The 13,602-nt window shown below is 42.0% G+C and overlaps 1 protein-coding gene and 1 pseudogene across 1 annotated transcript; one reads left to right on the top strand and one right to left on the bottom strand.

Annotated features, from left to right (window-relative positions):
- Nucleotides 1–1,329: 1,329 nt before the first annotated feature.
- Nucleotides 1,330–8,775, bottom strand: LOC149398728 (ABC transporter C family member 3-like). The gene is made up of 9 exons (XM_089616093.1): nucleotides 6,384–8,775; nucleotides 6,220–6,306; nucleotides 5,340–5,963; nucleotides 4,277–4,441; nucleotides 3,150–3,659; nucleotides 2,460–2,765; nucleotides 2,192–2,255; nucleotides 1,854–2,093; nucleotides 1,330–1,754 (listed from the first exon to the last, which is right to left on the bottom strand). Exons 1-9 carry the CDS (start codon nucleotides 8,703–8,705, stop codon nucleotides 1,648–1,650), a joined length of 4,425 nt encoding a protein of 1,474 aa, XP_089472219.1. The 5' UTR covers nucleotides 8,706–8,775; the 3' UTR covers nucleotides 1,330–1,647.
- A 1,278-nt stretch (nucleotides 8,776–10,053) lies between these two features.
- On the top strand, nucleotides 10,054–13,602 carry LOC149398727 (cytochrome P450 71D9-like; annotated as a pseudogene).

Here is a 13,602-nt window from a genome sequence, read left to right as displayed (position 1 = left end):
TTCCGGCTACATCGCAACCCCATAAGAAACTTAACCTCTAATGGTGTTCATAATCAATGCTAAACATAACAGAATAATTAAAAGCAATAAAATAAAGATTGAAACCAAAATAGAATTCATATTAAATAAAATTGATGTTCAACAATAATTTAGAGCAATAAAATAAATAAAAGAAGAGAAGAAAGAAGAACGAATGAATTCGGAGAAGGAAAACTCGTCGGGTTGTCAATTCCGTTGAAGAACGCATTTTTCCTCTTTCAAAAGCTCTCAAGAACAACCAAACAATAAAATAGAAACTTAAACAAAAGGGAAGATGTGTTTTTGAGAGCTTAAAGTTGAATATATATGTCAATGGGTGATTTTCAGAGCATATTTGGCCTTTGGAATGGTTCAAATGGCCTAAAAAAAAAAAAAAAAAAGGAAAGAAAGTCCGTCAAAACCCGAAGGAACGCGCGGCGCGGGCGTCAAATGCTCGCGGCGCACACTGGTAGTCTGGAGATCCTCGCGGCGCGCAATTTTTTCTTGCGGCGCGATGATGCTTCTGGACGCGCGCACTATTTTTGTATCGGACGTATCTTCTTGCTCCGATGTCCGATTCGCAAATAAATATGCGTTGGAAAGCTAAGAGATAGCTCTATCCAATGATAGAAAGAATTTACCACTTCAGAATCTCAAATCATGCTTAATAAGACGCCATGTTTCTTGATTAGCTCTAACTCGTCCGAAAAATCTTCAAATCATCCCAAAGTTGCTCTATTGCCCTCAAAACACTTTTAGATCATGAAAATCTATAATAACAAATAAAAACAAAATATATCAAAAACACCCAATGATTCACTACAACTCAACTTTGGGAACGAGCGATTTGTACGTATAAAACGCACTCTATCTGAGTCCGATATTCCGATTCTTCGATTAGTAATTCCTCTCGTATCATATATACCTCGAGGATCTCTCTCCGTTCGATCCCTCTCAATGGTATTAATGATCATTATGAGTATCTAAGAGTGAGTTGATTGGATTGATTCAATGTATTAGTAGTGTAGTCCAATAGATACATCTCCGACCATCTCTCTCCGACATGGACCCGGTGAAATTGAATTCTCCGTGAAGATGCTCTCATCTCACATTCTTTATTTTTAGTCTTTGTTCACCGTAGGAAAGTACGAGAGAAATGACGGAGAATGTGAGATACAGATACTTAAGCATTCATTTGGACCTGTCGTCTCATCATTTTCATAACGAACGTTCAAGGAATAAAAGAAATCCCTGGTAGAGATTATTTCTTGCCCGAATGAATTAATATCTTCGGGATCAGAAAGTTGAACTCATAAAGATTGTCTTCATCACCCATTAAGTAACGATTTTCCACAAAAAGAAGTAGCCAAATTAAAAATTACATTAAGGACAATAATGGTAAAAAAAAAAGTACAATATAAAATTAACACACTTCTTAAACCTATATGGCTTCACACTATACTTCATTTATTCTTCAAATAGAAAATGCATTACAACAAGAACATAATTTTTGCTCTTCCAAATACTAATCTCCGCGGTTCACTAATCATAATCTTTTTCGCCATCGTCAAGAAAACTAGCCTCAATCAAAGAGTTAGACTAACTATTCTCAGTCGGTTTTGTTTCCGGTCAAAAATTGGACGTCGATCTCACGGTGTACTCCGCCACAAGCTGTGAAAAGGACGACGATTTATTCTCAAGCAATCTCGCTGGAGAGTCGTATTCCTCGATCAGCCCTGCGTTTAAATTAATTTGAAAAAAAACTCAATTTTAACAAATGCAATAAAATCACGATCTTAATACTTATGGAGATGCGTTAATATTATATTACTTACCGTGAGTCAGAAGCAAAACCATGTCGCTGTCGAGAACAGAGGTTATACGGTGAGCGATAGTGATGACTGTGCAATCGGTGAAGTGTTGTCGCAGAGTTTGCTGGATTAGATTGTCCGTGGCTGTGTCCACCGATGCCGTGGCCTCGTCGAGCACGAGGACTTTGCTTTTCTTGAGTAACACTCGGCCGAGACACACTAATTGTCTCTGACCCATACTCCAATTGTCTCCATTCTCCGTAACTGCGACAAAAGAAAAAAAAAACCCCCCCGAAGATATTTTACTAATTCTTCTTATTCAATAATAACAAAAAAATATTAAGCCTAATATATTTACAAACCTGATGAATCCAACTTCCCTTCTTTTCTCCTAACCTCGTCTCCAAGTTGACACTTATCCAGAGCCTAAACACAAAAACATAATGGAATTAGAGAATATGCATCAAAATAATTTAAAATAATTAAACAAGATAGTCCTTAAACTAAATTATCGTGAGATCGGCGATCTGGTCCTTAGCTTCTTTTTTTTAGCAATATACTCCTCAAACTATTGATTTTATAGCAGTTTATTCTTATATATGCGCTATGAAGACGAATTAAAATCCTGACCTCCCATATTTGTTCGTCGGTGTACTCTTCAAGTGGGTCCAAGTTACTCCTCACGGTCCCTTCGAACATGGTCGGGTCCTGAGGGATTATGCTGAGCCTCGACCTCAGATCGTGAAGCCCGATCGAAGATATGTCGATCCCATCGATAACGATCCGCCCGGAATCAGGGTCCACGATCCGGAAAAGCGTCTGTATGAGCGTCGATTTCCCGCTCCCCGTTCTCCCCACGATTCCCGTCTTCATTCCCCCGCGGAAAGTGCACGTTATGCCCCGCAGCACCAGCGGCAAATGCACAGCGTATCGCACCTAAATTCACATAAACACACATATAATAGATCAAAATATCAAATGAAGATTACATTAAAGACTCTGGTATAATCTCTCACACGATATAGAAAGGGTTCTATAATTATATAGCCAACGTTTGGTTAATTATAATTAATTAGCCACTAATTCTATTAACTACAACTATTTATAAAAAAAAATTTCTCCAAACAACTCTCTCCCATTGACAATTAACGGGCGGGAGTTATTTGGGCAAAATTGATAATTAATTGTAGTTAATAGAATCAGTGGCTAATTGACTATAATTAACTAAAAGTTGGCTATTTAGCAAACAATAAGTTTGATGTTGCTTTACTTGCTTATAAATTTCACAAAGAAAGCGGTCAAAACCCTAGAAGTAGTTACCTGAAGATCGCGAATTTCGACCTCTCCGTGGGCGGGCCAAGAACGATCGGGGCGGTTCGATTCGATCACGAGAGGAGGCTCGCTCGGGATGGTGGTGTATTGAAGCATTCTCTCGACCGAGATGATCTTGTTTTCCATGTTGCAGAGATTCCATATGACCCAGGCTTGCAACATGTTGAGGTTGAGGCCGTACGTGACGGCCAGGCCAGCGATGGCCGGGTTTATGAGTCCCTCGGGAACGGAGACGAGGAATACGAGGCAGAAAGCAAAGGTGACCGCCGAGAGCATGTCGAGTCGGAAGCAAAGCCACTCCATCGCGGCGGCGATGCTGAACTTTGGACGCGAATAACCGTCGCTCAGCTTCATGTTCAGCTCGCGGAACCTCCATTCCTCCTCGAAGCTTCTGATCGTCGTCGCGCCGGAGATCGTCTCCGCGAAGTGCTGTATCACCGGAGCCTTGCAGACTCCGACCAGACGCGAGAGCTCTCGGGCCGATGGGATGTAGTATTGCTGCGCAGAGTTTGAATTGATTGCGTTATACAATTTTGTGTCTGTTGTTCTATGTAGCTTAGCTCTCAAGTAATCAATGGTTTTGGTCAACTATTTTCTGTAGCTTACGTCTCGCCTCGCGTAATCAAAGGTTTCGGCATGATTTTCTATCTAGCTTAGGTCTCAAGTAATCAATGGTTTTGGTAAACTATTTTCTGTAGCTTAGCTCTCAAGTATTCTATAAATTGATTGCGTTATGCAATTTTGTCTGTTGTTCTATGTAGCTTAGCTCTCAAGTAATCTATGGTTTTGGTCAACTATTTTCTGTAGCTTAGCTCTCAAGTAATCTATAAATTATGGTTTGATGTTCTCGGTAGCTTAGGTTTCAAGTAATTAATGGTTTTGGGCATTGTTTTCTGAGTATCTTAGATTTCAAGTAATCAATGGTTTTGGTTTGATATTCACATCCCACGTAGCTTAGGTCTCAAGTAATCTATAAATTATGGTTTGATGTTCTCGGTAGCTTAGGTTTTAAGTGATCTATAGTTTTGGTCTGATATTCTCGATGGCCTAGGTCTTTACATCAAAGAAAAAAAATGAATACAATTTTCATAGAGGTCAATGTCGAAATTGAGTACCTGATACCAAATACAAGTCGCGATGACGGGAATGAAAACGATGAAGACTTGCCACGCGACCTGAGACATAACAGCGATGATCCCGAAGAGCTGGATCATCGAGAAAGCAAAGGATGCCACTTGCGAGAAGATGTTCAGATCCACCGCGCTCTGGTCCGTCGAGGCCTACAACAACAAAACAATTTAAAAAATCAATTAACCAAAATATCGATCGGAGTTGAAACGATTAAGAAACCTTAAAAAAAATACTATCAATTTACTTGGTTCTCTATTCATAATTTTCGTAACAATTTTCTTGCTCAAGTGGCTTAATCTTCCTAGCTTATAGGCTAATATAGCTTCTACTATCTACTATTTGACCCTCATAATTAACTCTTATTACTATTATATCCTAGACAATTCCAGGTCCTACCAATACAACTACAGAAATTATACTAATAAATAAAAAAATCTTCTCGTAACCCTAATTATTTGAAAACCGTGGATACCCACGCTTCACCCGACTAAGCCCATGAGGCCCTGGAAGTTCGACCGATAGTACTAATGGAATGAAATAATTAAATTACCGATATTACCCTTTCGAAGTCTAATTAAATTAATTTAAAGACTCTCACCCCAAAGGAAAACATCCCAATTTTCACTCAATATATTTGCCCAACTTTTCCTTTCACTCTCTTCATATTTATACTAAGCAATTGCTCAACTAACTATTAATTTCAAATTACAATACTACCCTTAAGGTTGAAATAAAAATTACCGATATACCCTACGGGGACTCACCCTGTTTTCGTAACATTTTCCTTGCTTAAGGGCTTAACATAACATTTTCCTTGCTCAAGTAGCTTAATCTCCCTTACTTATAGGCTTATATAGCTTCTACTATTTACCATTTAACCCCCCCTAATAAACTCTTACTACTATCATATCCTCGAAAACTCTTCTCGTAACCATAATTGTTTGAAATACACCACCATCCCTAGCGATAGCACTAATGGAATGAAATAATTAAATTACTGATATTACCCTTTCGAAGTCTTAATTAAATTAATTTAGGGACTCTCACCCTGTTCAAGATTCTCCCGCTGGGAGTGGCGTCGAAGAAGGACATCGGGGCTCGGAAAATGCACTCGTGCATCCTATTGAAGAGCAGCGTGGCGGTCTTGTAGCCCGCGGTGACCAACAGCGTGGCTCTCACGAGGACGCACAGAGAGCTTCCCACGGAGAGCGCCACGTAGACGAGTATCAGAGTAGCGCTCCTCACCGGCGCCTCCGAGTCCGCCGAGACCGGGGTCGCCCAAGCCATCCAATAGTTGCTCCCGATTTGGAGGACTTGAAAAAGGACCTGAGCCAATAGTATGACCGGGACGAGGGCCCCGCCGTAGGCCGTCGTTATGTACTTCCAATACACCCAAAAGCCCACTTGGCCTTTCTCTCTCTCCTCGTCTTGGACGAGCTGGCCTTTTGGGTCCGCCGCTATGTCCTCCGTTCCTTCTTCTGCTTTCGATGATGGTAAGGACGGTTTCGGTTCTGACGATGATTCGGTGGTCTGAGACGAGGCTGTGTCGTTCGCTGCGCTGAGAGTGGAGAGAGCTTCCTTGTGGGCCCCGACGAGGTCCATGAAATCGGTACCCGAGTTGAGGATTTCGTTGTACTTTCCGGCTTGGGTGATTCTTCCGTCTTTCATCACCTGTTTTCACCACAGAAAGAGAAGAAAAAGAAAAAGGGTAAATCATATCCTCAGTTTCCATTTTTTTTCAAAATAATACACTCATAGTTGTGTAAAATTATATCCTAATATTTTGAACAATAGATAACCCTTTTATGATAAGTTTACTAATGGAATATTACACCATTTTGAGAGCAATTAAATGATGTGTTATTTGTCAAAAAATTTAAATGATGTTTAAGAAGAAACTTTACATATTGATATCAAACTTGCTTACCAAGATAAGATCGGCGTTGGGAAGGAATTCGACTTGATGAGTGACGTAAATCACAGTTTTTGAAGCTAATAACCCCATCAAGCATTCCTGTCACAAGACGAAGAAAATCAGTTTCAGTTTCCCTTCTTTGAATAAATGAAGTGTTTGTTTGTTAAGCAAGTTACCCTAAAGAGGTGCGATCCCGTGTGAGCATCCACAGCACTGAAAGGATCATCGAAGAGATAGATATCCGCGTCTTGGTACAGTGCTCGAGCGATCTGGATCCTCTGTTTCTGTCCACCGCTCAGATTGATTCCCCGTTCCCCGATCACCGTCTGATCTCCGAACGACAGAATCTCGAGGTCCTTCTTCAACGAGCAAGCCTCGAGAACCCTATCGTACCTCTCTCTATCCATGGCCTTCCCGAACAAGATGTTATCTTCGATCTTACCGCTCTGAATCCACGGCGACTGAGCCACGTAGGCTTTGGTCCCGCAAACCCTAACCGCCCCGGAGACCCTCGGAATCTCTCCCAAGATCGAAGAAAGCAGGCTCGATTTTCCCGACCCGACCGTCCCACAAACCGCGACTCTCATCCCGTTCCCGACTCTCAATCTTACGTCCCTCAGGGTCGGATTCTCCGAGGACGACCCGTCCCAAGAGAAAACCCCGTCCACGATCTCCACGGAGAGACCCGATCCCCCTCGGGGGATCTTCTCGACGACGTCGGAGTCTAGGTCGTCCAGGCGAAGAAACGACGATATCCGGTCGAACGACACTTTCGTCTGGGCGATCATCGAGATCAAGTCGGGGACGTTGTAGATCGGCTCTTGGAGGATCCTAAACGTCGCGAGCGCCGTGAGAACCTTCCCCGAATCCAATGGGATCCCTAAAGCCACGCACGTCCCGAACGTGACGACAGACACGAACGTCGGAGCTCCCCAGAAGACGAACGACGTCAGAGCCGACGTGTAGAGATACTTCCTCAACCAACCCGACTCGGTTTCCCTCAAAGCCGTGATCTTCGAGAGAAACTTCATCTCCCAACCTTGGAGCTTAAGGATCCTCATGTTCCTCAAAACCTCCGAGGTCGCTTTCATCCTCGTGTCCTTCGACCCCATTAGCTTCTCCTGAAACTGCTCTTGAAGCTTCCCGAGCGGGAGATTCGCGAACATAACGAGCACGGTCGCGACAAGTGTCGACACCGCGGCGATCCCGAGGCTCTTGTAGAGGATAAATAACGCGAGAGCTATCTGAAGAAGAACCAGCCACGGGTCGTGCATATACCAAGGATAATCCCCGATCCTCTCGGCGTCGACTGTCATCAAATTCACGATCTCGCCGCTCGTTCTTCCTCGCCTCGACCGCGATGAGAGCGTCAAGGCCTTCTCGTAGATCACCGCCACGAGCGCGGCCCTAATCTTGATCCCGATCTGCTGGGTCTTGAAATACCTTTGCCTCTGAGTGAAACACTCGACGAGCTTCGCGGAGAAGAACGCCGAGACCAAAGCGTACCCACCGTCGGCCCCGAAACCCTCGCGGTCTCCCGAGAGGAACTTCACGAACGAGTCGATCAGATACGGGCCCACGTAAGAGGCGAGCGTCTTCAAGAGGATCGCCATGGCGGTCCATATGAACTCCTTCCACACCGACAAGAAAACCCCACGGACTAGCTCGAAAGTCGTGATCTCCGATCCGGACTCGATGTTGCTCCTCAATTTCAGGTATATCACGGCCACGGTGTCGCTAGGGTCGAGCTGAGGGACGTCTTCGAGGTCGAGGGTCTTCTTCGATCCGACGGCCACGAGCGGTCCGATCCACGAGAAGGTCAAGAGGCTGAGAATCCCGGCTTTCGAGTACGGAGTCACGGTCTGATCGCCTCTCTGCTCCGCGGGTCCCGCCAGAAGAGGCTCTTCGAGACCACCACCGGCCTCGGAGACAGCCTCGCCGGAAAACCCGATGAAGACGAAGAACAGACCCGACAAGACCGAAGCGGCATCGGAGACCAAGTTGACACGTGTAGACTTGGTAAAAACGATGTCAACGACCAAGGAGTATAGTGAAACAGAACAGTAAAAACACCACCAAAGCCTAAGCAAAACAGGGTATTTCTTTGACTGCCCTAAAGTAGAGAGCTTTACTTGTAAATACAGAGCGAGAAAACCCCACGAGAGAGTTCTGATACTAAAGTCAAAGAGGGTCACGAGTTTTTCCTCTGACCAATAATCACTCTTGTACCAATAAAAGTAGCTAAATAAACACAGGATTAGATTGAAAGCTGAGAGGCAAAGAGAGGTTAAAAAAGTCTGTTTGTGATAAATAAACAGACTTTTTCCATTTAAAAGCCTCTCTTTTGTTGGAGCTTTGTGAAAAGCCCACGATATGAACAGTAATAATAACAGAAATAAATGCGACGAACCAGACACCCCGCGAAGGAAAATCGGCCGAAATAGGAAGTCGGAATTGAAGGAGTGAGAGAAGAGCGATGATAAACCGGAGATTTCCATTATTATTGTTATATATATTTTGAGGCGATTTGTGAATTCGTTCCTGTGTTTTGGGAAGCCTAAAATGGAGAGTCTTTAATTGAGGAAGATGTGAGTGTGTTTTTTACTATATATAGTGTGTTTAAGTCAAATAGAGACAGATTGTGGTCAAATTAACACAATTTTTTGGTTATAAAGTAAAGGCGAGTTTGAAAAAAAAGAAAAGGGTTTTTTTTTTTTTTTTCTTGGGCTATATATAATAGCGTGACGAGCAAGGTTCAATAATCGGATATCGAAAAAACAAATAAAAAATAAAAATAAAAAAGATATGTGCCCAGAAGTTTAATTTGGTGGAGATTTTCCCGGAAAGCGGGTTCAAGTGGGCCACGAAATTCCTTGGTGTAATGTGCTAAACGCAGCCATTATAATAAATATCAGAGAATATTCAACTTTACGCAGCAAAAAAAAAAAAGTACACGTATTTATCTCATATGTTTGCTTATATGGTTCAATAAAAATAATATTGCTTAGAGTGGAATCTATTTTGCAATGAAATATAATATTTGCATGATATGGTCTCTTGTGCATTCAAAGAAGCAGGATTTCGTTGCATGGAGTTAAATAAGCCAAATTATAATTTTTTTTTTGTATCAATTGATGACTAAGCAGTTAGTTAAATCTATCCATTAAAATATGAAAGATTAAAACACAATTAGACCAATCGCTAGTAGTCCATCATTTTTCTTAAAAAAATAGCTAAATTTTATTTTATTAAAAATATAGTCTCTCTCTCCAAAATAAATTAAATTAATTAATCTGTTAATTTAATTTATTTCGGACTAATGAACTATTTTTTAATAAAATAAAATTTGAGCTTAAATTTTTAAAAAAAATCTAGTGGAATGGATAATTGTACCGGATTATTCGAACATAAATTGATTGTAGAATAAATTATGGAAGTTGTATACAATATATATATATATATATATATGTGACTTTTTTTATATTAAAATATGTAGAATATAAATGGTTGCAGGATACCAAAATATCTATATATTTATTTTCTTATTTAATTTTCTACATATAATATATTTACGAAAATTCTGAAATAGGCATAATAGACCCGTGAGACCTTTTTTTTATGACTAGAAGAGTACTGTGATATGAGGATAATACATTTGCAAGATTAGAAGGGGCAAAGTGGGACCCATGTGATTGAGCATGGATGAGAGATGTGACGTAGTGACTCGCATACGTGATTCCATCATATATGTATGGACCCTTATCATAAATATTTAATCCCATCATATATGTATTAGCAAGCCAAGCAAAAATCAATTGAATTAATGTGATTCCTTTGGTGTTCAACATGGAGATCAAAACCTCTTTCTTCCACTTCCTTTTTGCCTTCTTTCTCTTTGTGTCCATGTTAATCAAAACACTCATAAAAACACAACAAAACCACCAATAACTTGGCTCCTAAGTTACCGCCCGGGCTGTGGAAGCTACCTTTGGTGGGAAATCTTCACCAACTCGCCGGCTCTTTACCACACCACGCACTCCGAAACTTGGCGAAGAAGCACGGACCGTTGATGTACCTAAGAATCGGACGAATCCCGGTGATTGTGGTGTCATCTCCGGATTTCGCCAAAGAGGTATTGAAAACTCATGACAACATCTTTGCCTTTAGGCCTCGGACCATCTTTTCCGAGATCTTGTTGTATGATTGCACCGACATCACTTTCTCTCCATACGGAGAGTATTGGAGACAACTACGGAAAATATGCGCTCAAGAGCTCTTAGGCCCGGCAAGGGTACAATCTTTCAAGCCGATCCAAGAAGAAGAGGCGTCTCGTCTCGTGGAATGGATCGCTTCGAACGATCTCGGGTCGGAGATAAATCTCACGAAGAGGCTTCATTACTCCACCTACAACGTGACTGCCCGAGCGGCTTTCGGGAACATAAACAAAGGCCACGAAGAGTTCATATCGCTTATCGTGAAATCTCTAGAAGAATAAGCGGCGCGAGGGCTAGGCTTGAGAAGATCAAGCAAAAGGCTTCGAGGACAATGGAAGACATAATCGATGATCACAAGATCAAGAAGAAGCTAGCCACTGATAGTGAAGTTGATATCAGAGAAGATTTGGTTGATGTTCTCCTTAAGTTTCATGAAAGAAATGGCCATGGATTTTCTCTAACAGATAACAACATCAAAGCAGTTATTTGGGTAAGCAAATTAATTTTAATTTAAGCTTTAGCCACTGAAAACTAGTAGAATTGCAAAATAGTCGACGTTTCTTTAGTGTTCAAAAAAATGGTCAAAATTACAAAAAAAAATTACGTACCATGTGTAAATAAAATATTTTATCTAGACCTTTGTATATAATTTATTTACAAGGGCAAATTTTTTATCAGCAGTGTCAAACTTTGAATATTTTGCTTGAAAACTTGAATTTTTGGTTTTGCTTAAGAAATTGAAAATCCCATCTATTTCATAATAAATTAGCTTGTCCATTTTTAATAATTATATACCTAGGTATATTTTGGGAGGAATAGTACAAAATTACATAAAATCCAAAGCCTAACCCCGTATGATTACATATTTTGGTGTCCGTATCAAAATTTCGGATTTTGTTTTTGGTAAGACACTACAACATTTACAACATTTACCGACGATTTTATTCGTCGGTAATAACCCTAAAATCGTCGCTAAATGTATTTAGCGACGATATTAGCGACAATAAAAATCGTCGCTAATTCGCCGTGCCTAAATATATTTAGCGACGATTTAATCGTCGGTAAATATTTAGCGACGATATTAGCGACGATAAAATCGTCCGTAAATGTTGTGACCAGAAGTTTATTTTCAATTTGAAACAGACAATTAGCGACGAATTTGTCGTCGCTAATTACCGCGGGAAAAAATCCCGCGTCAATTAGCGACGACAAAGTCGTCGCTAAATGTTGTGACGAGAAGTTTTTTTCGTTGTGAAACAGAGTTTTAGCGACGACTTTGTCGTCGCTAATTCACGCGGGAATTTTTCCCGCGGTAATTAGCGACGACAAAATCGTCGCTAAAACGTTGTGTGAATGATATTTAGCGACGATTTTATCGTCGCTAATTATTATTATTATAATTTTTTTTTCGTCGTTAATTATTTATTTTTTACGGTTTTTTGGTTGTGAAATTCTAAAATGAAAAATCACTAAATTATATTATCCAAATCAACAACTATATAAAATCCGGTTACGTACGTTTTCGGTTATCGAGAAATATGTAAATAATAAATACACAAAACAACTAATAAACCACTAGTCGCGACGTTTGCTTTGTCGTCCCGCCACTCGTTTTCCCCCTCCTCGACGAGAAACGCTCTTCTGCTGGCGCTGAAGTTCTGCAGGCTGCGGCGTCGGAGTAGACTGACTTGGTCCGCCGGGCGTCGTCTGCTGGCTGGCGTCGTCTGCTGGCTGGCGTCGGGAGTCCTTTGCTGGCCGCCTGTCGGAGTGCGGACGTCGGGCGTCGGAGTGTGGACGTCGGCCGTCGGAGTCTGCTGGCTGTGGGATGACGGAGCCTGCTGCGAACTCTGCGGAAATTGGGACATGAACGAGCTAAGGTTGAGGCCGGGCACCTGACTCTGTATTGTCTCGGCGAACGCGGCGAGGGTCGATGCCAACACCTCCTGCGAGACATATCCTGGTTGCGACGTCCCAGCCTCCGAACCGTAGACTTCGGCGACTTCAGCCGCCATCCGTGCTCCCTGTGGCACCAAACGTCCGACGCCGGTCAAGTGATCAGTCCGCGAACCCATAATATCGCGGATCGCCTGCTGCTCTAGAACGGAAATATCAACGTCCGCTCCTTGGTGCTCAGCCTCCGCTCGCAACGTGTTGAACCTAGCGACCAGTCGATCCTGATATAATTAACTAGTTAGTATATATTAATCGAAAAATAAGAAAAATAAATGTAAACTTACATAACGTGCGGAGGCTTCAGGAGTCAGCCATTCAGACTTGTCGGACTGATGTTGGCGCTTGTAGTTCGCAAACAAGCTCTCGAATGCGCCTGTCTCGACGCTCTTCTGCATGTAAACAAAACTTCAAGTGTTAGATAATTTTAATGATTTGATGTATCATATAAACATAAAACTTACGTTTTTCATGCGGTGGGTCGAAAACCCAATCGTCCCCTGTCGAGTCTTCGTCTTCTTCTTCGCGCGATTCGCCTTATTCTTCGCTTGTATAGCCTGTTGTAATATAAGTAAACGTACACGTAAATAACAAATCGTTTAATAAACATTCGAGTAACGTAAATGATTCGATATTACCTTAAATTCATCGCTCGTATATCGTTGTATCAGCGTCTCCCATTCGGTGTCGAGCTTAACGGTCTTCGGCCAGGAGTGAGACATCATCGACCACGACAGACTGGGCAATGGTCGAGATGGTAAAGAATCCTTGAGTGATGAAGAAAGCGCAGCACGAGATCCGAGAAGTCTTTAGAAGAAAAGGGTCGGTCGACGAATCAGCCGACGGAGACATGAAGTACTTACACCCTTCGGCTCCTCTACTACTTCCTAGAGAATGCCAAGAGAGGTGTGAGATCAAAGGCTACGAAATACCGGAGAGAACCAGGGTGTCAATGCGTGGGCGATAGGGAGAGACCCGAGATATTGGACCGACCCGGAGAGTTTCGTACCCGAGAGATTCCTCGATCATAGCACCGCCATTGACTACAAAGGGTCGAACTTTGAGTACATTCCGTTCGGGGCTGGAAGGAGAATCTGCCCGGGATTATTGTTCGGTTCAGCCAATGTTGAGCTTCCTCTCGCGATGTTGCTTTACCATTTCGATTGGAAACTCCCGAACGAAAGATCGTAGGCAGTGGCAATTCACATATACCGTTAGCCATGGACATAAA

The sequence above is a fragment of the Urtica dioica genome, chromosome 5 (assembly GCF_054948205.1).
Source record: "Urtica dioica subsp. dioica isolate 48M chromosome 5, U.dioica_male_clone48M_v1_H2, whole genome shotgun sequence".
Lineage (NCBI taxonomy): Eukaryota > Viridiplantae > Streptophyta > Magnoliopsida > Rosales > Urticaceae > Urtica > Urtica dioica.
Note: the sequence above shows the minus strand (reverse complement) of the source record. Positions and strands in the feature narration are given on the sequence as shown.

Coding starts and splice junctions, on each gene's coding strand:
- LOC149398728 (XM_089616093.1), bottom strand. CDS start 8,705: ATGGAAATCTCCGGTTTATCATCGCTCTTCTCTCACTCCTTCAATTCC. Junction 4,442..5,339: donor GCGGGAGAATCTTGAACAGG/GTGAGAGTCCCT, acceptor TTGTTGTTGTAG/GCCTCGACGGACCAGAGCGC. Junction 3,660..4,276: donor CGACTTGTATTTGGTATCAG/GTACTCAATTTC, acceptor AACTCTGCGCAG/CAATACTACATCCCATCGGC.